Below are 26156 nucleotides of genomic sequence, written 5' to 3'. Positions count from 1 at the left end.
GCTACAACGTTGTGAACCAAATGTAACTTTAGTTGGTAACCTGTTTCTGTTGAGCAATACTTTTCTGTGGTTAGCAAGTTTTGTGCTTTCATGCTTTATGACGTTGGGGCCCTGCCGGGCTTCCTGTAACGGTTTCCTATCAACCACCCGTTATTCAATACGTTCTCACTCATGTTTGTAATCAAAATTGATTTAATGATACTTTAACCGCATTCGTTTTACATGTCTCCAAGGGAGTGTGTTGCCAATCACTTTTGACAACTCTTTCCTCCATAGATACGCAAAAAGAAGTATTTGGAGCCGAATGTAAAATATGATTTTTTTTGATAAAACTTGAAATATTGTATCGATGATTCTTGTTGACGGTGAAGTTGACGTCCTGCAAAATGTCAAAAAGTAGGTTTCCAACTTCCTGACTTTACTGATAAATCAAGTTTGAATTGGAGGGGAATTGATTCATTTGTGAATTTAAAGGTAAAGGGGAAACCAGATGTTATTGTAGGTTTGTGAACTGTTAATATCAATTTTAATTTACCCGAGCTTAAAGGCACTGGACACTATTGGTAATTAATCAAAATAACTGTTAGCATAAAAACCTTACTTGGTAACGAGCAAAGGAGAGCTGTTGATAGTATTAAATATTGTGAGAAAAGACTCCCACTGAAATATGACGTATAGTTTTTGAGAAAGACGTAATTTCTCACTGAAATTCTTAACAAGACTTCTGACAATATTGTTAGTTCCTGAACATTCGAAACTAGCGCAGTCTTTCTTTTTTTTCCATTTGGGGCCTCTTGGTTGGTAATTTAGATTGGAAAAGCTAACTGTTTTGTTTTATATTTTGTTTTGACAGACGGAGAGATTATGGTTTATCTTTGTCATGCTAGTGTGCTTCACATCTATGACCAACATGTTCTTCTGGCTCTCAGCTGCAAACGACTCAGCATACTTTAACAGGTATAATCAAATAATAATACTGAACTGTAATAATAATAAGTTGTTTTTGTTAAAAATGCGCCCATAACCGTCACCCAGTGACGCTCAGGGCACTTTAACATGTACTAATCTCCAGCAAGGTATGTGGGACTACTTTTGAATTATGAGGCCTACTTTCACATATAAATATGTTGTGGCGCAGTATGCAGCCAATCAAACCAGGAACATCGGGTCGAGCCCCTTCTTTTTTTGATAAAGTGCACTGGGTTATTTTACGTGCGTTACACAACACACGGTACCAAGGGTTTTACGTCCAATCCGAAGGACGAAGCATCATTGGTAAGTGTCTCACCTAAGGACACAGGTATCACGATTGGGACTCGAACCCACTCTCTGCTGATCAGAGTTTGAATCCGAGTGTGTTTATACAGATTGTAAGAAGGGACACATATTATGTCAATCATAGTAACTATAAAATAAAAAATAAAAAATAAAAAAATAAATAAAAAAAGTGTAACAAACAAAACACAGTGACAGTTGTTGGTAATCAAAAAAGAAATGTAATTTTCTACACTGAAATATTGATTTTTTTGTGCTTGTGCTTTCATAACAGAGATCTCGCCGAGATGACGGGCATGTGGTGGCGCTATTACATCTTCTTCATGGCGTTGTCATGCGCACTGTGCTGTTATGCTATATTGCTTTTGGTAAGAAGTTCGTTAATATTTGGTTTGCGATACCACCATGTGTATTTATTATATACTATAGTTTAATTGAAGAATAATAATAACTAGATCTATAATATACAGCTTTGCATAAGTGTTCTGCAGCCGATTTCACGAAACGCTATGATGTATCCTAACTCGAGTTACCGTCCTAACTTATAGGATGGGTTTAATGTGTCCAAAGCCTTTGGATACAGAACTTTACTCATCCTAAGTCCAATACTATTTAAAATTAATGCTAAGTTAGGAAGAGTTTGGTGAAATCGACGGCTGGTCTTTGAGCTAATACAATTCCTTTACACTCTTTATCAGCTCCCTGGGGAGTATAGACCTTTATCAAGCTGACACCATCTTGGTCATGTTCCCTGTTTCCAATAACAGTAATGAATGCTAACATTCATTGCGCAAACATGGCACCAGACTATTATTTCGTCCAGCTTCAGTTTGGTTACAATGAGTAGGAATGGAGTAAAATCAAGATGGCCACACCGTGACCAAGGTCTATACAGCCTGAGGCTTTCTCTAACTCAATATCAACCTCTTCCCTTGCAAGTATCCATTTATACCCCTGGGTGGAGAGAAGCAATTATGGTAGAGCATGTTGCTCAAGGACACAAGTGCCACAAGAAGGATTCGAACCCTAGACATGAACTTAACAGCAACAACATTAACAACACTGTTGATCTGAATTATAATATTAAAACATTTTATAACTTTAAAAAACACGATCTAAGGTTGCAGTACCAATGAAACCTGAAGTGCGTTCGGACCAATTCGAATAGCTTGTAGCCTACCGGTAAACAAGAAACATAAAGGTCGCAGTGTGCGAGGAAGACTACGCACCCTCCAATTACCACAGCCGGTATAGAGCACGTGGTGAAAAGTTAGCCTTGATTCAAGCTTCCTCTAACTTCCTGTGTTAATTTTCTGCTTCTTTATACACAGTTCTTCGCGTTTTTACACATTGCTTGCAGACAGCAGTTAAATCTCCACGGAGTACATAAGGTATGTGATTTTATTTCTTATAGTTCAAAGGTCATTTGGGTCTTGTTCCCTATCGTAAAACCAAATGACTCAACGCAGATCAATGTAAAAAGGTAACCTGTCTATTTTACAAGAAAATTATGGGAAATGGCCTGACGTTTCGACCCTAGCAGAGTCTTTATCGAAGGGTTTTTCTTGTTAGTTTCGAGAAAAAATTTGCTCAGGGTCGAAACGTGAGATCAGAACTAATTTTTTTGCATTTTTTACCAAAGGGCATTGGTTGGTGAGTTTGCAACAGATGTATTATTATTTCCTATGTCTATTTTAAAGCCCCTTTCCTGAAATTCACCCACAGAGGGCGTACTCTTATTTCACGACCGTGGTCAAAAATTGTCTTCGGGTAAATGGACTTCATAATTGTGTTGATTCACATCATAGTAATTTCATTATGAAGCTTTAAATGAGTTTCAGCAATTAAGAATTTACAGATGTATTGTCCACCGTTAAATGTTGTCGCTCGCCTTCTTTGATTTGGTGTATCATATATTTGGACGTACTTGATTATCCTTGCGAATATTGTTGATTCCATGACGACTCGTTATGAAGCTTAAATAAATTTCGCAATTAAAAGGCACTTGCAACCTTCGGTAAATGTCAAAGGCCAGTATTCTGACTTGGTGTATCCCAGGATACGCATAAAATAACAAACCTGTGAAAATGTGGACTCAGTTTGTCATCGAAATTGGAATAGAATAGTAAAGGGAAAATAACCCTTGTTGCACAAATATGTGTGCTTTCAGGTGACTAAAACATCCTTCAGGCCTGAAGTCTTTGAATATATGAGTGAAAAATTACCTCTTTCTCAAAAACTACGTTACTTCAGAGGGAGCCGTTTCTCACAATGATTTTTACTATCAACAGCTCTCCACTGCTGGTTGCCAAATACGTTTGAATGCTGACATTTATTTTGAGTAATAACCAATAGTGTGCAGTGCCTACACCGGCTTGATGTTTGTTGATGAAGACAACTGCATTTATTTACTAATTGTACAATATTTTATTGTTTTTGCAATTTAATTATAACAATATTTGTTTTCATAATTATTTGATACAGGTTGGGATAGTTCTGGATCTATCCTTGTCAGTTGCGATGTTGGTTTTTCCCTGCACTGTTTTGAACTTCAGTTCATTATGGCATTATGTTCCACAACTTTTGAAGGTAAAGGACAAAAATATGTATTTTGCCATGGATAGTTTAAAGGTATCATGATGACGTCTTAAACTACTTGACTCTTTTCGAAACCATATAAATTGCTTTGCCGTTATTATGAAAATAAAAAAATTAAAGTTGCGATGAAGATTTGAATAACTTATTTTTGCTGTTTAATATGATTTATTTGTCTTCCATTTTAAATTTTTACTTTAAGATGAAAGCTTTTCATCTCCACAAGCGCCCGCTCTTATGTGTTGGTTTTGGTATTGTTCTATTCGTATTCTACTCCTGGCTTAGGGACATATTTACTAGGACGATGCCAACTAAATATAAAACACAGAATTACATAATTATTTGAAGATATTATGTAAAGTACCAAATGAAAACAATTGTGCACCCGATTGCCATTTGCTAAAATTAATTAAAAACAATAATATAAATTTCAAGTAATATTTTGCTTGTTCTTTTTGTATCGTGCAGTTTGTCGGTCCGTTCGCTCACCTAATTGGGGTGATAATAATGACAAGTTTGAGCTGGTTCGTGGCAGGTGGAATGGGCACCCTACAAAGACGAGGTAAAAATCAACCACATGTCTCCTTTTAGGAGATCAAATCAGAGCAGTGACTGACTCTGCACTGAAACCTCAGCAGCGGATTGTAAAAAATGCTAGTATTAATTCTATCTGGAGTTTAATAGGAACTCGTCGTAACTCAGGATGGGTTCAATTCGTCCTAACGTTTATGGATAAGGAACTTAACTCATCCTAAGTCCTTGATTAATCCTAAGTTAGAAAGAGTTTGGTGAAGTCGACGGCTGCTCTAGGACGAATTGAACCCATCTTTAGTTTAGGAAGAGTTACTCGTCCTAACTCGAGATTGGATTAATCCAAGCGTCTCGTGAAATCGGCTACTGGGTTTTCAGAAGTCTCACAAATTCCGAAATTCTACTCCGTGGTACTAGAATATAAAGACAAGTTCTCAACAACTTAATCTTTTTATAGCAAGTAGATACACACACAGTGTAACCGCAAACCAAATAAACCATTCTCATTCCCTCGACCCCGTTGTTTGTTTCTATTAAGTATTAGTCATTACTCAGTCTTGGGATTCACAACATCTCAGGCACGATTTCAATTATCAGTGCACTGCACGAACACATTATTACCCCTGGACACTGGGCCATTCATTAAATTCCTTTAACCATCTCAGATCCATTGGGAGTCTACAGCCTGCTGCGAAGTAATGTAAGCTCTAATAAGCTATTTCAATAGCACAATAACCATACCTGCCCTCACAGGTACCAATTTACACCCCTGGGTGGAGAGAAGCAATTATAGTTAAGTGTCCTGCTCAATGACACACGTGTCACGACCGGTATTCGAACCAAAATACTGATGACTTCGACATCTGATCTTGAGTCAGATTCTCTGGAAAAAAAAAATCCCCAGCAACAACACCCCACAAATCATAGCACCACGGAAAATCAAATACTTATTTTTCACAGTGTATGACGGAGAAGGTTCTTCATATAGTGTCCTTATAGTTTGATGTATACAACGTGCGCTGTGTTATAAATAATAGCATGATGGAGTCCACCTTGAAAACAACGGACAAAGCCCAATAACAACCCCAACAACGCAACCGACACCGACAACAACCCCAACCCCAACAATGGCATCGACAACAACAGAGACGACGACTACGGCAGCAACAGAGACACATAAAACGACACCGACATCAACCCCAACCCCCAACCCCAACAGCAACAGTGACAGTGACAGGGACAGCGACAGTCACAACCACAACCACAACAGCAACAATGACAGCGACAACGAAAATGCCAACGACAGTGACAACCACAGCAACCATAATGACAGCGACGGCGACAGCAATAATGTCAGCAACAACGACAACAACTTACACACATGCCGCCGTGATACGACTAATAATACAAATTAAACCAATTTGTCACTGCTGTAACAGCCTTTGCGGAATTGTGTAAGTGTCAAAAAAGTTCACGCCGTACCTATAGAATTTGTAATCGAATCGCATAGGGCCTACCCTTTGTTTAAAATTAAATGCTGCATAAACCAATGAATAATTTCACACCATCTCTACTTAATGAATAACTGAAGATTAAACTCGGCGTCTGTTTGCTAAAATATTCCGTTTATACTTTTTTTTTTTATATTTACATTTCACTGAAACACGAGCATTTTGCTTTAAAGGAACATTACAGAATTGGTTTTGCTTACAAAACAGTTGCTGGCAATGTAAGCACTTTATGTAATCGACCAAATACATAAACTGACAAGCCTGTAGAAATTTGAGATCGATCGGCCGTCTGGGTCACGGGAGAATAGTGAAAAACCGATTACAAATTTTGAATGACATCGATTAAAAAAAGAAAATAATAACGCTCACTGAACAATAAACTCCAAACAGGAAATTAGTTTGTTTGATTCTCATAAAATATGACATTTAAAGGACACGTTGCCTTGGATCGGTCGAGTTGGTCTTTGAAAATCGTTCTGTAACCGTTTGTTGTAAAATGTACATGGTTAGAAAGATATTGTAAAAGTAGAATACAACGATCTGCACAAATACGCATCGAAATTGAGTGGTTTTATTTTTACAATGTCGACTAACACGGTCGGCCATTATTTTATGGGAGTCAAAATTTTGACTCCCATAAATGGCCGACCGTGATAGTTCGCGCAGTAAAAGGAAAACCAGCCACAACACCCAACAAATCATAGCACCACGGAAAATCAAATACTTATTTTTCACAGTGTATGACGGAGAAGGTTCTTCATATAGTGTCCTTATAGTTTGATGTATACAACGTGCGCTGTGTTATAAATAATAGCATGATGGAGTCCACCTTGAAAACAACGGACAAAGCCCAATAACAACCCCAACAACGCAACCGACACCGACAACAACCCCAACCCCAACAATGGCATCGACAACAACAGAGACGACGACTACGGCAGCAACAGAGACACATAAAACGACACCGACATCAACCCCAACCCCAACCCCAACCCCAACCCCAACAGCAACAGTGACAGTGACAGGGACAGCGACAGCCACAACCACAACCACAACAGCAACAATGACAGCGGCAACGAAAATGACAACGACAGTGACAACCACAGCAACCATAATGACATCGACGGCGACAGCAATAAGGTCAGCGACAACGACATCAACTTACACACACGCCGCCGTGATACGACTAATACAAATTAAACCAATTTGTCACTGCTGTAACAGCCTTTGCGGAATTGTGTAGGTGTCAATAACGTTCACGCCATATCTAGAATTTGTAATCGAATCGCATAGGGCCTACCCTTTGTTTTCAATTAAAGGCTGCATAAACCAATGAATAAATTCACACCATCTTGCTGGCAATGTAAGCACTTTATGTAATCGACCAAATACATAAACTGACAAGCCTGTAGAAGTTTGAGATCGATCGGCCGTATGGGTCACGAGAGAACAGTGAAAAACCGATTACAAATTTTGAATGACATCGATTAAAAAAAGAAAATAATAACGCTCACTGAACGATAAACTCCAAACAGGAAATTAGTTTGTTTGATTCTCATAAAATATGACATTTAAAGGACACGTTGCCTTGGATCGGTCGAGTTGGTCTTTGAAAATCGTTCTTTAACCGTTTGTTGTAAAATGTACATGGTTAGAAAGATATTGTAAAAGTAGAATACAATGATCTACACAAATATGCATCGAAATTGAGTGGTTTTATTTTTACAATGTCGACTAACACGGTCGGCCATTATTTTATGGGAGTCAAAATTTTGACTCCCATAAATGGCCGACCGTGATAGTTCGCGCCGTAAAAGGAAAACCGTGCAGTTTCGAGTGATACTTGTGTGGATCATTATATTCTACTTTTAAAACATCTTTCTAACCATATGCATTTCGTAACAAACGGTTTCAAACGCTTTTAATAGACCAACTCGTCCCTTCCAAGGCAACGTGTTCCTTTAAGACAGAAATATTTTCAGGGATGTTTTCTACCATTAATATCATCATCGTCATGATCACTAGACCGTGTGAGTTGTATTACAATCTGTGATCTTATACAACATTTATTCTAGCCAGTTCTGTAATGTTACTTTAAAGACAGTGGACACTATTGGTAAATGTCAAAGACCAACCTTCACAGTTGGTGTATCTCAACATATGCATAAAATAACAAACAAATTTGAGCTCAATCGGTCATCGAACTTGCGAGATAATATTGAAAGAAAAAAACACCCTTGTCACACGAAGTTGTGTGCGTTTAATAGATGGTCGATTTCGAGACCTCAAGTTCTAAACCTGAGGTCTGGAAATCAAATTCGTGGAAAATTACTTCTTTCTCGAAAACTATGGCACTTCAGAGGGAGCCGTTTCTCACAATGTTTTATACTTTCAACCTCTCCCCAATACTCGTCACCAAGAAAGGTTTTATGCTAATAAATATTTTGAGTAATTACCAATAGTGTCCACTGCCTTTAAGTATAAAACAGGTAACATGCACTGAACACATAGTACGTAAAGATGATGCATTGGGTGCAAATAAATTCTCTGCAGTTTTACAAGAAATCAAGTAATTAGAAGTGAACGGCGTAGGCCCCTATATCTTTTTTATTATATGGAAAGACAATTGTCCACCCAAAAATAAATCAATCAAAAGAACAAATTATTCTTTAATCAAATTATTTAAGCGAGTTAAGGTTTACTTAGCTTTGATTGGAAAGTTTATTTTTAAACTAACTGGATGTGACATGACGGAAGGAAAGGCCGTTTTCAACGCGGCGTATTTATTTCATTTCGAGAAACCAAAATTGTAAATCCAATTAAAGAATACAATTACAGAATTAATGAAAAGTGAAGAATAGCCAATGACAAGTCAAGTTACAACTCTTAAATAAAAGTGCAAATGCCTGTCAGCAGATAGTACGGCTACTATAGATAAACAAATGACGTTTCGTAAACGATCGGTCAAGTGCTTTGGAACCAAACTCCGGTGTCTCTGATCAACAGAGTGTGTTTGAGTCTCTCTCTTAAAATTAAGTGACCGTCCATTTGTTTTTGTTTCAGGCACAGAACACATTGGTAATTGTCAAAGACCAGCCATGTAAGTTGGTGTATCCCAACATATGCATAACATTACAAACCTGTACAAATTTGAGATCAATTGGTCATCGATTTTCGCAAGAGAATTACAAGAAAAACACAACAACATTGTATCACTTTGTGTGTAGTTCAGTTTCATAATAAAAAGGCTATAGTCTTTGATTATTATTCGAGTGAAAAATTACCTCTTTCTCAAAAACTACATCACATCAGAGGAACCTTTTTTCACAATGTTTAACAAAATCAACAGTTCTCCATTTCTCGTCACCAAATGAGTTAATATGTTAACACTTATTTTGAGTAATTACCAGTCTTGTGTCGTGCCTTTAAGCAAGACGCCTAACTTCGTGTAGCGACGTATAATAATAATAATAATTTACTTTTTAATATAGCGTCTTACATAAAAAAATCCAAAACGCTGTACAGTGTTTTACAAACATTAAGCTAAACAGAGTAAGCAAAATACAGCAAAATTACATTGTACAATAAGAACAACAAAAACAAACTATGACAAACACCAAAACGAGACAATCAACAAAATTATAACACCATAGAAAAGGCAATGAAAAAAACAAATGAATGAATGATCGCGATAGGTCTCAAGATTTGTGTACCCCAACTGCGAATTCACCTAGGAGTACTTTGCATCATTCAGCCGATGCAGAAATAACGTACAGCGTATAATAGATGTTAAATTTGCATCGGGCTAAAGAATATTAATTTTGGTTTTTACCCATACACCGATGTGTGTTAGCACTGTATACTCGGGGAAGTACTGAGTATACAGTGCTAACACACATCGGTGTATGGGTAAAAACCAAAATTAATAACATACAGCGTACACACAAAACACCCATATTCTCGTATTCTCGTATTACAATCCCCCCCCCCCCAAGAAAAAAATAAATAAATAAATCTATGGGCCGTAAGTGCAGAGTTCCACAATAAAGCTAGCCTTGCTCAAGGCAGTCGAATTATTCACTCCGAAAAAAGACCGCCGCTGTATAAAAACCCACCCGTACTCACTGTGCGTAAAACCCACCCGTATTCACTGTGCGTAACATCGCACGACACGATGCCCCCGTACACTATCCGCATGCGGAGGCCGTCAGGCCGACAGCCTTGTAGGATCTGTGTTGAAGCCACTGACCTCATTACTATAATAAGCGAAGAGTTCCCACGGTCAGCTCATTACCATAATGCCCGCGAAAGACTAGACATGTTTACCTCACACACCACCACCACGGACGCATGATAGGGTCCAAAGGTCGTGATAAGGGAAGTGCGTGATTGGACGTCAAAATGAATAATTCATTTGCCTCACATCCTGTGTTGTCTGATAGGTCTGACGAACGATATACATATTCATGAGCTGCATACTAGCATATCCTAGAGCCCCCCCCCCCCCCAATTTCGTCCACTATTGGAATTTTTTCAATACAACACATTAAAACGGGAAGATACAGACCCGACAAGGCTGTCGGCCTGACGGCCTCCGCATGCGGTTAGTGGTGTACGAGTGCGATGACTTGTGTGAACAGTATTCGTGCGATGTGACAGTGTGTATACGGGTGGGTCATTCGGTGTGATCGCACACACCATGCACAGGGTATACGGCGGGTGGGTTTACAGCTGCGTCTTTTCGGAGCGAATAATGCGACTGCCTTGAGCAAGGCTACAATAAAGCGTTTAAAACCTCAGATAATTTTTTTTTCGGAGACCTGTGTTCTCACTTGGTGTGCTCTAAGCATAATGAATACACAGTCACACACCTGTGCAAATTCGGGCTCAAATTGGTCATCGAAGTCACAATAAATAAATGGGCCGTAAGTGCAGAGTTCCACAATAAAGCGGTTGAAACCTCAGATAATTTTGTTTTCGGAGACCTGTATTCTCACTTGGTGTGCTCAAAGCATAATGAATACACAGTCACACACCTGTGCAAATTCGGGCTCAAATTGCATCGAAGTCGCAATAAATCAACGACAGAAAAACCACTCTCGTTGCCTTGACATGTGTGCTTTCATGTCTGAGGGAGTGTTTCAAACGGCCGACAGAGCTCGATCATGCCTAAAGCCGTTTACATTATTCACTTTGTTTGTTGTTGAAAAATTCTCTCTCTTTCTAACACTACATTTCGCTGGGCGTTATTTCTAACAACGTCTTCGAATATTTACAGCTTCCCCGTGCTCTTTACAAGAACGATTTTATGGCATTCAATTTTTGAGAGTAAAATCAAAGTTATTCCTCCATTAGAAGGCAGTGGACGCTTGTGTGTACCTACATACATAAAAAAAAACATGTGTAATGTGGACCCAATTGGTCACCTATTGTTGCAAGAAAAAAAAAAAAAAAAAAAAAAAAAAAAAAAAATGAAATAAAACCAAACAACCTCGTTACCCGGGTATCTAAACAAGCTTCAGACCTGAAGTATTTTAATGTTTGGGTGAGATATTCCTATTTTTTTTAAAGGGAGCCGTTGTTCACGATGTTTTATGCTATCGACAGCCCTCCATTACTCGTTAATAAGTACAAGTTTTGTTATGCCAATAGTAACAATTAGTATAATTGATTCGTGTCAAGTGCCTTTATAAGTAGCGCCTCGTTTTGCCCTTACCCTGGTGTCATTTTTAATATTTTGATTGTCGTGTTTTGTCGGCAGGTGTACCTGTCCGTGATGTAGCACTGTGGTATTTCATCGGACTCGTTGGTTTATACATCTCACCAGTGTTTATTCAATCACCGTGCCTGCTGAAGTACGACCAGCTACCGGCCAAGCCGTTACTGTACGCCCATCGAGGTGCCGAAGAGGTAACACTAGACTAGTCTCAATTAGCGACGTTAACTAACTAGAGCAAACTCAAGTGTGCACCGTGGTTAACTACGACCCTTTTCGAAACCACGACTTCGGCTTTGGATTCAGCTCAGGCTAGCTTTGCCCCGCCGGTTGTTTTGAAAATTACGCGTGCTTTGGGTATACGCGCCCCAGTGCTTCAGACGAGAGAATGGAGCCTCAAGCCGAATCCAAAGCCGAAACCACGGTTTCGAAAAGGGCCCAAAGGTTGACTATTTTGACTGGAAACTAAGCTGTTTGGCCATTGGTTGACTCTATGGTCGACCAATATTGGAACCAGTCTCATGATATGGTGGCATCTGTGGTCCCGATATACTATAGCCTGTTCCATGCTAACATGTGTAAATCGCAGAGGGGAACCAAGCGAAAAGGCGGAAGGCAACGGGTTGTTGAATTCCGTGGTACTGATGAACATAGACGAGTCGTTCGAGGGAGTACGTAAACTGCACATGTACAGTCGACTAAAAGTGCGCACTCGAAATTGCTCTTAGTTAAAGGGACACGTTGCTTTTGATTGGGCGAGTTGGTCTTTGAAATGCGTATGGTTAGAAAGGTGTTTTAAAAGTAGAATATAATGATCGACAAAAATATGCCTTGAAATTGCATGGTTTTCCTTTTAACCTTTGAACTAACGCTGCACGCCAATTTATGGAGTCAAAATGGCCGACCGTGTTAGTTCACAATATACTCGAGGGTCATAGGTCATGTCTTTCGGACATCTCTGAAGACAGAAATAAGAGGTTTTCGCCTGTTTTTGCTGGAAATTAAGTGAGTTATCAACTGATGTTTTCGGTCTACTGGCTGCAGGCAGCAGAGAGTCAAGAATGTAACATCATATACACAGATGGTGTTACCGCAAACCAAATTATACACATCTTATAAAATGTGATTATCAGTGCTCTGTTAAACGAGCTCCATGACGCTCACATTTTTAAAATGTCAGGAGTTCATCAAGTTAATGCAATTTTGTATATCTTGACTTTTTTCGTAAAGCTTGCACCAGAAAATACTCCTATTGCGTTTGAGATCGCCCTGGATCTATATGATGTACACGGTATAGACACAGACGTGCGTATTAGGTAAGTTCAACTTTCTAGGAAACAACAACTGCATTAGTAAACACGACACCGACAACAACAACGACAACGACCACGACACCGACAACGACAACGACAACGACACCGACAACGACAACAACAACGACCACCACAACGACAACGACAACAACAACGACAACGACCACGACAACGACAACAACGACAACGACAAAGACAACGAAAAACTGAACGATAGCATCATCACCAACAACGACAACAACGGAAACGACTTTATTTACATCAACGACAATCTAGCCAACCATGACAGTCGTGACAAAAACGACAACAACAGCAACATCAGCAAAATGAATAAAAACAAGTGACATATTTTTACAAAGTACTCCAAAGCCAACTGTTTTTCAAAATGCATTACACATATTCAAAACAGCTGTATTGCTGTTTTTAGTGCCATTAATATTCAGAATCAGTACCTTACGTAAATAACCAACCCCTTTAATTGATAGCCCAGCCCCACCCCTCCATATGCGTGTCCTTATGGGCATTATAGTGCAGTAAACCTCAATGTGTAACCTTTGAAAAACAACTGTTTCCTATGTTCTGTCACAAACGAGCAATTCACACGCCACCCTATCAAGAGGTTTTCCAATAAAGGAATTCCATTCACCTTTACAGTGTTCTCGTTATTTTCTTGGAAACAATAATATCACAAAATACAAACATCCAAAGATTTAATTAAACTTGCACGGTTTGAAGATAGTTATTGCAGAAAGCCACCCTTAAAATATTACTTGCTGAGGTGCTGTAGTTTTTGAGAAATGAGTAAAACAATGTCACGAAAATACATGATACGTTTTATGGGAAATTAATTTTCGTCTCCGCGACTCGTTTTACTCATTTCTCAAAAACAACAGCACCTCTCATTAAATAATATTATAAGTGAACTTTTCTACCATCTTTATTCTCAAACTGTATGATTTTGATGTAGATCTGTGGACATTCTGTTTTGTCTCCTACACAAAGTACCCAGACCATTTAAAATCATCTCGAGCTTGTCAGTTTCGAAGGCGGCGATTTTAAAATCCCTTCCACAAATAAACGAGAAGACCCGAGTCAAACAGAGACGTCCCCACACATTATGTCCACAATAACGCCTTGTCAAATCGTCCACAAATAATTTTGTCTCGGATTGACATGTTAACAGTCACTATACGTTGGAAGTCCAAAGTAATCTACGAAATAAATATCCCGTGTGGTTTGTTGCGAATACATGAATATCAATCCCATAGGAACACGTCCAGACGGCTTACGTGTCCTGTGGCATGGAATGGCTGTTAGTGCATTCAATATTAAAAGCATCCATTGGACACCTCGGGTAATTGTCAAAGATCTGTATTCTCACTTGATGTATCACAACATATGCATTATATAACAAATCTGTGAACATTTGGACTCCATTGGTCATCTAAGTTGCAAGAGAATAATGAAATAAAAAATACACTTCTTGAACAAAATGCTTTTAGTTGCCCCAAAAAATGACTTCAGCACCTAATTTTTTTGTTTGAGTGAGAAATTACTTCTTTCTCAAAAACTACGTTACTTCAGAGGGAGCCGTTTCTCACAATGTGTTATACTATCAAAAGCTTTCCACTGCTCGTTACCAAACAAGGGGGTTATGTTGGGATACACCAAGTTGTTCATTGCTTTTAATCACATTATTGATAATAAAGTCCATACACACTTCACAACTGTTCTTATTGTTGATTGTTTACAGTTACGATGGAGTGCCATATATAATGCACGACGTAACACTTGGTCGTACGACCAATGTGGCGGACATGTTCCCTGACCGCTATGATGAGAAATCCGATAGCTTTACATTGGAAGAGTTGAAACAGCTCAACGCAGGCTCCTGGTTTATCAAGGTTTGTAGACGAATCATAGTTTGAATGAACACACTGGTTACATTTTTATTGTTCATTTATTTTATTTGCTTGTTCATTTATTTATTCCTTTTTTTTTGTAATGAAGGTTTTACAGTCTCCGGGAGGCTAAAATGAGTTTAGTTTTTTTTTCAATGAGTTTAAAATATTGATTATAAAAAATTAAAATTAAAATGACAAAAGGAAGAGAAAGTGTTTACCCTCCTTTTATTTATTCTACCACCATACAGAGTTTCAAATCCTAAAGGAAGAAAATTCGCGTTACCCATGGTGTTTTCTAACAATTGTCCCACTACATCACTTGTTTGTTTGTTTATTTTGTGTATTCCTTTTTTGTTTCTGTTCTGCTTTTCGAAATAGACGCGATTTGAAGAAAAGAGAAATGACAATTTGGGACGAAAATTAGTAGGGGAATGGCCCTAGCTTCCGTTTTTAATTTGAGAACCTGAAAGAATACTGACGCCATTTGTGTGATTTTTGTTTGTTTGCATTCGTCAACACGCTTCCTGTTTGTCCTGTTATATTAGGGGACAGTCAATTAAACCTGTTTGATTTTTAATTGCTACCTTTACAAAAGGTTGTCACAAAACTAATGAGCAACATTCTTGACTTGGCCTTGTTGACACCAAGCAGCCCGGTAGTCCATCCGATTTATTTTTAACTTCGTTTTTGTTATTATACAATTATATACATAAACATAAGCGTATCAATTTATAGCCAAAAGAGGAGGATAAAAACAAAAGGACTAAATAAAGGTCTGAAGAATTGCCGGAAATTAAAGCCAATCAAGTTTATATTTATTGGAGATGGCCTGAACTTTCGCCAAACCGGATGCTCGTGTATTTTTATAACGCCAAAACGAACAAAGTATGAAAACAAATTTATTCAGTGGAATCGCTGTTGATTTTATGTAAACGTTTTGAGGCATTTTCTTTCGCTCCAAACCGAAACTTCCCGTTTTTAATACTAATTAATGACAATAAAGGTTTGCATCAACATTTCTTCAGTGCTCGGCCCAACTCATTAATCGTCTTAGGCTACTGCCCGTTATAGCGACTACTTTGATTTTAACATTTATAATAATTTTTGTTCCAACGCCCATTTAATTTTGTTAACGGTCACTTTCATTCTTTAATAGGTCAAAATAATACTCATCTAAAACAAGTAACTAATTTATCAAAACTCTAACCAAATAACTAGTAAATAAATAAAATAAATGACTAATTATTTCCCATTTCTTTTGACTTGCTATTATTAGATAAACCCATATGGAACAACCGACCAGCTCACCGAAGATGAAATAATTCTGTTCAGAAAACAAAAAATCCCAACACTACATGAAACTTTGACGCTTATACTGGAGAGAAACAAGACTATGCTATTCGATGTCTGGCCACCAACTGATGAAACGCACCCATACTTCGTGGAATGGTTGAATGTTACACTTGAGGCGATATTGGATACTGGGGTCGATTTGGACGATGTGGTAAGAGCCTGGGGTCGATGTTATGTGGCCTGTCGTGGCCGAGTGGTTAAGAGCACCGGACTCAAGCCCCAGGCTTTATTTCATACAGCTATTATCAAGCAGAAAATACTGCTTTACATTTTATTTCGCTAAGCAAAATTGCGTGGGGCACCAGTAACATCAATGCAAACTTAAAGACACTGGACACTATCGGTAATTGTCAAAGACCAGTCTTCTCACTTGGTGTATCTCAACATATGCATAAAACAACAAGCCTGTGGAAATTTGAGCTCAATGGGTCATCGGTGTTGTAAGAAAATGATGAAAGAAAAAACACCCCTGTTGGACGAGTTTGTGTGTCTCAGATAGGAAAAAAGACTTCTAGCTAGAAGTCTTTTAATATTTTAGTGAGAAATTACCTCTATTTCAAAATCTATGCTACTTCAGAGGAAGCCGTTTCTCCTACTTAATATACTATCAAAAGCTCTACAATGCTCGTTACCAAGTCAGGTTTTAAGTGAATATTATTTGTTTTGAGTAATTACCAAACGTGTACCTTCCCTTTAATGTAGTTTTGTCTGGTAACCTGTTCTTGCTATATGCAATACTTGTCTGTGCTTAGCAAGTCTTTGTTGTACGGGCTTTGTGAAACTGGGCCCTGGTGTATCTAATCAGCAGAGTGTGGGTTCAAGTCTCGGTCGTGACCCTTGTGTCCTTGAGCAAGAAACGTTTCCCAAAATTGCTTTGACAATCGGATTGGGCATTAAGCTTTAGGTGCTGTGCACTGTAGTAATGGCAGTGCACATAAAACAGCGCCAAAAACAAGAGAGGGACAGCAAAGAGCACAACGAGTTAACTTAAGAACCACCGGGGAAACTGACTGGGTAAATGAAAATAATACAAGCCATACACAAGTTGACAAGTCAAAAGTTCAAACCAACATACTACGAAACAAATCACAGTTTATCTCCGAGCTTAAAATTCGAGTCAAACTCAGAATTAGTTGTAATCTTTTAAATTCGTTAGGTAACATTTATTGGATTTATATGGATTGTTTTTTTTATTTATAATAATTGTAGTTTGTTCTTAAAGAATTGTTTTGTTTCCTTTCATAGGACTATTTGAGCTCGAATAATGGCACATACTACACATTTTCCATCAACACGTTTGACAAGCGTAGAGTCCTCACAACGTACAACGACGTTGACTTCAGTCATATAAGGTAAATATTGAATTGAGCTAACGTTGTACCGACGCTGGAAAAAACTTGTATCGGTACATCGAGATACTACAGCATGTTTGTTCATTCTAAGTGTCACATTGTATGTGTCGTTGTATTATAACACTTACAATATTGTACAAGACGACGTTATAGCCACGTTGGTTTTAAGGTACTGTTGGGCAATAACGTGTCAAAAGTCGCACCACTGAACATCAACGTCGGCTTAACGTTGGACTTCATGCGTTTTTTTTGGTCAAGGTAGAAGCAATAATATGCGCAAGACTGAAAAAGGTGACGTTCGATCAACGTCGGAACGAATACACGCGCTTAGCGTTAACTTGTTTACAATCGCGACGCTATTCCAACGTCAGAACAACGTTGGAACGAAGTTGCTTGATCAACAGGTTTTCTAACAACTGATTGCTCAGTTGGGCTATTTATACACATAATTAAAGTTTGGTTTATTGATTATTACACCGTAATGTTTTAGTATTGTTCGTGCAGAAACAATGCAATTTCGCTTTGAGCTTAGCATTAGATTGTTTGCAACATCGCAACACTGTTACAACGTCGGGCAACGTTAGAAGGAAGATGCTTTTTCAACTGGTTTTCTTACCACTGACGGCTCAGCGAAGCTATTTATGAACAAAACTAAAGTTTAGTGAATTGATACAAATGTGGTTAAGTGAGGAAAAACTTATAAATCGGTAACACTGTATAATGTTATTGTTTTCTTTCTCAGGAACAATGCAACTCTGAATATCTCAACGAACGTCTGGACAGTACAAGAAGAATGGATGTTATCTCTATTCTGGTGCGCTGGCACGACGTCCATCTCAACGTCATCATGTCAAACGTTACAGCCTGTTAAAGCCCCGGCTTGGCAACTGGTAAATATCAGATTTTTTTAAATATTAAGTATAATATATTTTATAAATCAGATTAAATATTGTCATATTATTCTTTTATGGGCACGGTGATTTCAGCTGCGTCGGCAAAGTAAATTAAATTAAAGGGGAAAATCAATAGGGGGCCTACATGACCAATACCTGTATACATGAGTGGTGATGTCATATTGTACTTATGTAAGATAATAATTGATATTGGGCGCGGTGATTACAGCTGCGTCTGGAAAATTAATGGTTTAATTGGACTACAGCTTAGTCAGATGAAACGGTCCTTCCTTTGAATAATAATAATAGTTATTAGAGGCAAAATATACCTTTGGTTTTTGGAACAGTTCGAATATCTCAATCCTATAAAGCTGAACACACCACAACCAGCCAATTTTGGTTCAATTTCAAAAGTTGTTTAGATTTGATTGCTATTACTGAACATCCGGAGTGAACCTCCACATAGGAAGAACGATCCCTATTCATAAGAATACACAATCTGAGAAGTGTTACCGCGGTAACGCTCCTTTTATATTAAAAATGTTTGGATATAAAAAGTGATATTTCTCCCAATAACAATAACAAAAATACTTTGAAATGAAACGTCTCTCCAAAGTATGTTGCTACCCAAAGCTGCTGTATTTCTTAACACTTATGTTTGTATTACTGTTAAAGTTTAGATCGACACCAATGACAACAGGCCCTTTAAATTAACAACTTAAACAAATAAAACGTAATATTAGAGTAAGATTACAGAAAAGAGAGATTAAAAAAAAAAATAGTAATAATAAACAGATGCGAGAGTTATGTATTGCGCACACATTAATTTCACTTTTATTTGTTTGATTTTCATCTTTTAAAAAGCTGACGTCGTTCACAAAACTTTTTTACATTGAATTAAAGGAAGTCAATCATATTGTTTTGGTGCGCTTTAATTTGCAAAGTGTGTTATGAAACTGCCAAATTAGTGGTTTAAACAAAACGAACGGGTATGATTTTCGGAAATCAAACCCACAACTGAGGGGAAGTTGTATAAGCCGCGTGTTTGTGTAAAACTGTGATTTGTTTGAATTTCATTTGTTAGAGACGATGTTCACAAATATTTTCGGCATTAATTTCACTTCTTTTGTTTGATTTTCATCTTTTAAAAAGCTGACGTCGTTCACAAAACTTTTTTGCATTGAATTAAAGGAAGTCAAACATATTGTTTTGGTGCGCTTTAATTTGCATAGTGTGTTATGAAACTGCCAAATTAGTGGTTTAAACAGAACAATAGGGTAAGATTGGGAAGTTGATTAAAAGCACAGGGGAGATTTGTGTCTAGCGTTTGCATTTGCACGTTTTTTTTGTTGTTGTTTTTTTGTCATTTGTTAGGGACGTTGTAATTACTTCCTGCATTGAATTTAAAAGAAGTAAACACAATTTGTGAGCTCTTGTTTTTGCAGAGTGTCTTACGAAACGGCACTTTGTGTAGATTGAAGTTTTTTATTGCTTGATTTTCAAATCTCTTATATACACGTTGTTTATCTTTTCGGCGTTGAATTAAATAAGGTAAACATTTGTATTTTCGTGCGCAAAGTGTGTTAGGAAACGGCCAAATTAGTGGTTTAAACAGAACGAAAGAGGTTACTCACAATGCCTCGCCACCGCTATCTTCTGGTCCAAGATTCCCGGAAGGATATGCCTTGCTGAGGGCCTTAAAACACCCACCGGGCCCCTACCAATGCCAGACGGGTCGACACGACCCATACCAGCCTCAACGCTGGCCTAGCTGTCCGCTGGTTCACACCCAAACAGTACTCTTCTAAGCACCCCGCAACGCAAATCTCAACCACACAATACAATTCTTTTGGTTTTATAACGGTGCGCTACGAAACCCACAACAATAGTAAATAGGTAAATAGCTCAAAATGCCTGATGGGACATACCAACTGGATTCAAACAATGACCCTCCCATGTTTGGCCTGTAACAATGCACTTCAAATATAACCCATTTAAAGACACTGGACACTATTGGTAATTACTCAAAATAATTATTAGCGTAAAACCTTTCTTGGTGACGAGTAATGGGGAGAGGTTGATGGTATAAAACATTGTGAGAAACGGCACCCTCTGAAGTGCCATAGTTTTCAAGAAAGAAGTAATTTTCCATGAATTTGATTTCGAGACCTCAGATTTAGAATTTGAGGTCCCGAAATCAACCATCTAAACGCACACAACTTCGTGTGACAAGGGTGTTTTTTTCTTTCATTATTATCTCGCAAGTTCGATGACCGATTGAGCTCAAATTTTCACAGGTTTGTTATTTTATGTATATGTTGAGATACACCAACTGTGAAGGCTAGTCTTTGACAATTACCAATAGTGTCCACTGCCTTTAAAGACACTGGACACTATTGGTAATTGTCAAAGATCAGTCTTCTCTCTTGGTTCATCTCAACAGATGCAAAGGCATAACAAACCTGTGAAATTTTGAGCTCAATCGGTCGTCAAAGTTGCGAGATGAAAGAAAAACACCCTTGTCACACGAAGTTGTGTGTTTTTCAGATGATTGATTTCGAGACCTCGAATTCTAAATCTGGGGTCTCGAAATAAACTCGTGGAAAATAACTTCTGTCCCGAAAACTACGTTACCTCAGAGGGAGCCGTTTCCGAAAATGTCTTTATACCATCAACATCAGCTCCCATTTACTCGAAGTAAGGTTTTATGCATTTTAAGTAGTTATCAGTAGTGTTCACCAGGAGTAATTTCCCCACATAATTATTACATACGGCAATAACAAACAAATAATAAATAAACAATTCCACATTATACAAGTTCACAGACAATTTATAATACAAGACGAGCAACAAACAACCACAATAAATACAAATACAGGTAATTCAATTTGAGTAGGTGGCAACGCCCTCTGGAATAAAATCATTGTAGCCCACACCTTTAAGTGTTCTTCCGGCTTTTGTGTCTGGCGAAAAAAAGAGAGAAAAAAAAGTTGAATTTAATTGAATTTAAAAGGTACCCGACTACAGTCAAATAAAATATTGGAATTTTCTTTTTTTTACCAATTCTTTTCTCAGAGTCCGATCCACTACCTTGTCATGTGGATACTTTTCGATGTCGTCTCCTGTGTCTGGGTTCTGATCATCTTTATTATTCAAATAAGGTGAGTTGAAAGATGTAGGCACCTGGACACCTCTGTATAGGGCACTTGACACCGTTGGTATTGTCAAAGACTTCTCACTTTTGGTGTATCTCAACATATACTCAAAGTTACAAACATGTGAAAATTTGAGCTTGAGAAATGCCATATGGTGGTCTGCGCAGAAAATCAACATAATTTCTTCTCAGTCATCCATATGGAAATTTAGGGATTCGGAAGTTAAAAATGGCGTGTTTTTGTAATTTTGTAATTTTATAGAGAACCGTTTAAAATACGTGTGTTAATTTCCTAAATAAGCGTTAAACTATCGAACTTTGGACCAAAGCCGTCCATAAAATAAATGATCACACACGAGCGAGACTGACTATGCAATTCTTAATGAGGTGTAGGCCTTCAAAGACACTGGACACTAATGGTAATTGTCATAGACCAGTCTTCTCAATTGGTGTATCTCAACATGTGCATAAAATAACGAACCTGTGAAAATTTGAGCTCAATTGGTCATCAAAGCTGCGAGATAATAATGAAAGAAAAGACACCCTTGTCATACGAAGTTGTGTACTTTCAGATACTTGATTTCGAAACCTCAATTCTATGAAGTCTCGAAATCAAATTCAAGCGTTTAAGTAAAACATTACTTATTTCTCGGAAACTACGTTACTTCAAAAGGAGCCGTTTCTCACAATGTTTTACACTTTCAACAGCTCTCCATTTCTTGTCACCAAGTAAGTTTTTATGTCATGTATAACTGTTTTGGGTAGTTACCAATTGGTGTCCACTGCCTTTAACAGTAACCTACGTCATCTGTTTACTTCTAACCTTCTAATGTGATTATGGAATTATTTTGTTTTTCCAATCACAATCTGCCATTTGACACAACAATGGACGAATTTAACCACGCTACACATTAAAGGCATCGGACAAAATCCGTAATGTCTTAAAATAATTATTAGCAGATAAACTTACTTGGTAAAGATAAAAGGAGAGCTGTTGATAAAATAAAACATTGTGAGGGAGAAGTATGTTCACTCAACATTTTTAATATAATATAAAATACCTCATGCCTGAAGCCTTTTATTGGGCAGACAAAAGTGTTTTTTTCCTTTCACTTATTTTCTTGCTACTGCGGTGACCGACTGGGTCCAAATAGCCACAGATTTCACGTCATACATGTTGGGATACAACAAATGAGTCTTTGACAATAATATTTACCAAAGGTGTCCACGTAATGCCTTTAAGTACGAATTAACCACGCCATTAACTCGAAAGGTTAAGATGTGATTTGATTAAATTTAGGAAATGTCATTATTCCCCCAAGCTAATTTATTTTAACCAATCGGGAGTCTTCAACCTGATGCATTTTTCGATTTGCGATTAACTATTACGTAACAAGAAATTCGGAAAACGCATTTTGACAAAAATGTCGCGAGTCTATGTGGTTTCGTAATCGTTACGAAAGCTTTTTCTTAAAAAAAAATACGACCGAAGATAATTGTGCCCGTAACAGCTGTTCCCCAATCCTTATGCAACCGAGCCCCGAAGAAAAACAAGTGGAACAATAATTTAAAACAAAATTAAACAGACAAACGAAACAAACTAAACGAGAGTTGCGCTGTTATTTTGTTGGTAAATCAACGGCAACCGATGTAGAGTGCACACACTTGGGACATTGCAAATTCTGTTTTGTTTTTGTCTTTTAGTGAAGTGGTTGTGGTAGATTCAATGAAACAGCTCATGAGGTTTGTGTGTTTTGCGATCTTTTTGAGGCAATGAAGTTTCAGTTGAAATGTTTAATGTCGACCAAATTTTTTTTTTTAGTCGCAAAAAGAGGAGACTTCAGCAGCACGGGGAAGAGCCACCAGAGAGGTACAACTACCGGCACTTCATGGCCCTGGAGGAACTCTCCAAGAACCAGAAGCCGGTGATACTCTAGCGGGCCAGCTGTGGTCCGGCCCGTGGGTCAATTAGCGCTGTCCACCAGGGTTTATTCAAGGACGAGTCCGCTCAAGGCAGGAGTTATCCTCGTGCTTTCATCATAAAAGAGATTCGTGATTTGATTGGGTTTAAATGAATAATGAACTTAGTGGTTTTGGCTGGTGGGTCAATTAGCGCAGTCCACCCGGGTCGATTCAAGGAGAAGTCTGCTAAAAGCTATTTCCCAAGGAGGTATCCTTGTGCTTTCAGAAATAAAACTCTGTATCCAGTTGGGGGTTAAATATTAAACGACTGGGTGCATTTGATTCAGGACGCCTTTTGTATTTTACTGTCACATCAATTTTCCCTTAGAGTAATACAACATCAAATCTGCAAACAAACCCGTAGAAGGTTTAGCCCAATCGGTCTTCTTGTAGTCACGACATTATAATTAAAAACAAACATTTGAAATCAAAAAAAAAAAAAAAATGAAGCCATTGATTTCGATAAGCCGTCTCGTGAGATCAATCTTACTGAACGTTTTATCAGTTTCTAAAAAGAAAAGAAAAAAAGGGCATTATTTCAGGCGATACAATAAAAGTGAAATATGGACCATGATCATATGATTTATGTACAGTGTAGAACTGTGCACATTTTACATCATAGTCCTACTGTGTTTGTTATCACCATAATCTGTACACTTTCGCTAAAAAGGGGTAATTGCATCCTTGAAATGACTCTCTGAAACATTTGAACTTTGTTCCCAGTAGATGATTTAATATAAGGGGAGATTGACCACTTGTAAACACGGGCTACGTTTAGGTCTGGGCGACAGTTAGGTACATGTTTGGGGCTACATTTAGGTCCGGGCGACATTTGTGTTCATGTTTGGGGCTACATTTAGGACCGGGCGACATTCAGGTACAAGTTTGGCGCTACATTTAGGGCCGGGCGACATTCAGGTATATGTTTGGGCCTACATTTAGGTCAGGCTGCATTGAGGGTTCGGGCTACATTTAAGTGCCGCACAGACATGTTTTTTAAAATGCATCTCATAGTGCATACATTTAAAAGCACCGTACACATTTTGGAATTGTCAAAGACCAGTATTATCACCTGGTGTATCTATCTGTAATAGTTTTGAATCAATTGGTCATCGAAGTTGCAGAAAATAATATTTAAGAATAAACACTAATGGTGCAGCAATTTGTGTGCTTCAGTTGCTAAAAAAGGCTCCAGGCCTAACAGCTTTTATTATCTGGGTTAGAAATTACCTCATTCTCAAAAACTATGTTACTTCAGAGGGAGCCGTTTCTCACACAATATTTTATACTATCAACTTCTACCCGTTGCTCGTTTCCAAGTAAGTTTTTTCATTAGCAATTGTGTTGAGTAATTACCAATAGTGTCCAGTGCCTAAATGCAATTATCACACAATATGTCGTTGTTTTCATGTTTCTCTGGGTGCAATTTAACAACTAAAATACACATTAAAAAAGGCGAGAAGAATACGCTGACAAAACCTTTATGGTCGACGAGGTTTTTTTTTCCTTCTAAATCTTCAATTTTGAGTTATCGTTTTGTTCATGACTGTGATATTATTCTAATAACATAATGTGATAAATGTTTTTGATACTATTTACATACTTTAATCGAGTGACGCAAACATTTCTTGTTGCTGGATATATAAAATACGATACTACACTTGAACTCTCACTCCAAAGTACGGCAGAAATTAATCTATCGTTTCATCCATTATACGGACTGCTTATTAAATCTGCCCAAGGCCGTCACGGATGAATTGGACAAATCAATTGTTATCAAGTTTTTGAATTATGACGTGATAGAGACCGAATATTGGTGTTTGCTTTAAGTGGTGCTTTGTAAATATTATGAATTGGGAATGCAATAATAGATAGCAGTTAAGGGAACACGTTGAGTTCGATCGGTCGATTCGGTCTTTGAAAAACGTTTGTAACCGTTTGTTATAAAATGCATTGGTAGAAAGGGTAAAAAATAAATATATAGATATGTAAATGTTTACAAAGGAATCGTATGCTTGGCTTTTTTTGACGTTCACTTTGAATCTGATTTCTAATTTAAATATCATTATCAAAATAGTGAGGGCGTTTTTTTAAATGTACAAATTACAGCAAACACAGGAACACAGGCATGCATTAAACAGTTGAAGAGAAACAAATGAATTGTAAAATATTTTTTTAATGTTTGTAAATAGTAGTAATTTTAAAGAAACCGAGGCTGTGATGTCCGTAAAGTTGAAAGGAAATTAAAGTATATTAACTGAACTAAGTGTTTATTGTTCATTATTGTATACGTTTGAGTTTATTTAAAAGCAGGGGTATATTTGTGTTGCCAAATAAAAGTATCCATACACTTGGTGTATAATCGTCACAGGTTCATGCATAAATTAACAAACCCCTGATCAAATTTGATGCTCAATTGGTTATCAAAATTGCAAGAAATTAGTGAAAGAAAAAAAACCCACCCTTTTTACACAAATTTGTATGCTTTCAGATGCCTACTCCTGTGAAAATATGGGTTCAATTGGTCATGAAAGTTGTAAGAATACAATGAATTTATGCACAAAAGTGTGATTTTACATTCCTTATGTAGAATTCAG

General features: G+C 37.7%; 1 protein-coding gene across 1 annotated transcript in view; it reads left to right on the top strand.

Moving 5' to 3' along the window:
• LOC139945055 (glycerophosphodiester phosphodiesterase domain-containing protein 5-like) overlaps positions 1-25791 on the top strand; it is a 53900-nt gene extending 28109 nt beyond the window's left edge. Inside the window, exons 3-15 of the mRNA XM_071942311.1 lie at positions 854-957; positions 1550-1643; positions 2607-2666; positions 3760-3864; positions 4339-4432; positions 11674-11822; positions 12859-12944; positions 14695-14845; positions 16122-16349; positions 17444-17550; positions 18293-18440; positions 21519-21604; positions 23420-25791. Of these exons, the coding sequence (XP_071798412.1) occupies positions 854-957; positions 1550-1643; positions 2607-2666; positions 3760-3864; positions 4339-4432; positions 11674-11822; positions 12859-12944; positions 14695-14845; positions 16122-16349; positions 17444-17550; positions 18293-18440; positions 21519-21604; positions 23420-23534 (1527 nt within the window). The 3' untranslated portion in view covers positions 23535-25791. The remainder of the gene's footprint in view (positions 1-853; positions 958-1549; positions 1644-2606; positions 2667-3759; positions 3865-4338; positions 4433-11673; positions 11823-12858; positions 12945-14694; positions 14846-16121; positions 16350-17443; positions 17551-18292; positions 18441-21518; positions 21605-23419) is intronic.
• Positions 25792-26156: the final 365 nt, after the last annotated feature.

Source organism: Asterias amurensis, chromosome 12, assembly GCF_032118995.1.
Source record: "Asterias amurensis chromosome 12, ASM3211899v1".
Lineage (NCBI taxonomy): Eukaryota > Metazoa > Echinodermata > Asteroidea > Forcipulatida > Asteriidae > Asterias > Asterias amurensis.
The sequence above is the reverse complement of the archived record's forward strand: the minus strand, read 5'-3'. Positions and strand labels throughout refer to the sequence as shown.